This window comes from Eimeria mitis, genomic scaffold (assembly GCF_000499745.2).
Source record: "Eimeria mitis Houghton genomic scaffold, Emh_scaff648, whole genome shotgun sequence".
Lineage (NCBI taxonomy): Eukaryota > Apicomplexa > Conoidasida > Eucoccidiorida > Eimeriidae > Eimeria > Eimeria mitis.
In genome coordinates, this window is record NW_013574640.1 from 3,651 (window position 1) to 3,882 (window position 232).

A 232-nucleotide genomic window follows, 5' to 3' on the forward strand; every position below is an offset into this window, starting at 1 on the left:
GCAGCAGCAGCTGCTGCTGCTGCTGCTGCTGCTGCAGCTCGATCAACTGCAGCAGCAAAGACAGCAGAAGCAGCAATGGCTGCAGCAGCCCCCAAAGGGCCCCCCGCACATCTGTGGGGCCGCAGCCAATGGGATCTCCAGCCCCCGCAGCAGCAGCAGCAGCAGCAGCAGCAGCAGCAGCAGCAACAGGATCCAAGAGGGTTTGTGAAGGCTCCTCGTGCTGCTCCTGCTG

At 63.8% G+C, this 232-nt stretch overlaps 1 protein-coding gene across 1 annotated transcript in view; it reads left to right on the forward strand.

Moving 5' to 3' along the window:
* Positions 1–232, forward strand: part of EMH_0018610 (uncharacterized protein) — a gene marked incomplete at both ends in the record, with an annotated part of 4,397 nt that overhangs the window by 2,972 nt on the left and 1,193 nt on the right. The window contains one exon of the mRNA XM_013501184.1: positions 38–230. Within this exon, the coding sequence (XP_013356638.1) occupies positions 38–230 (193 nt within the window). The remainder of the gene's footprint in view (positions 1–37; positions 231–232) is intronic.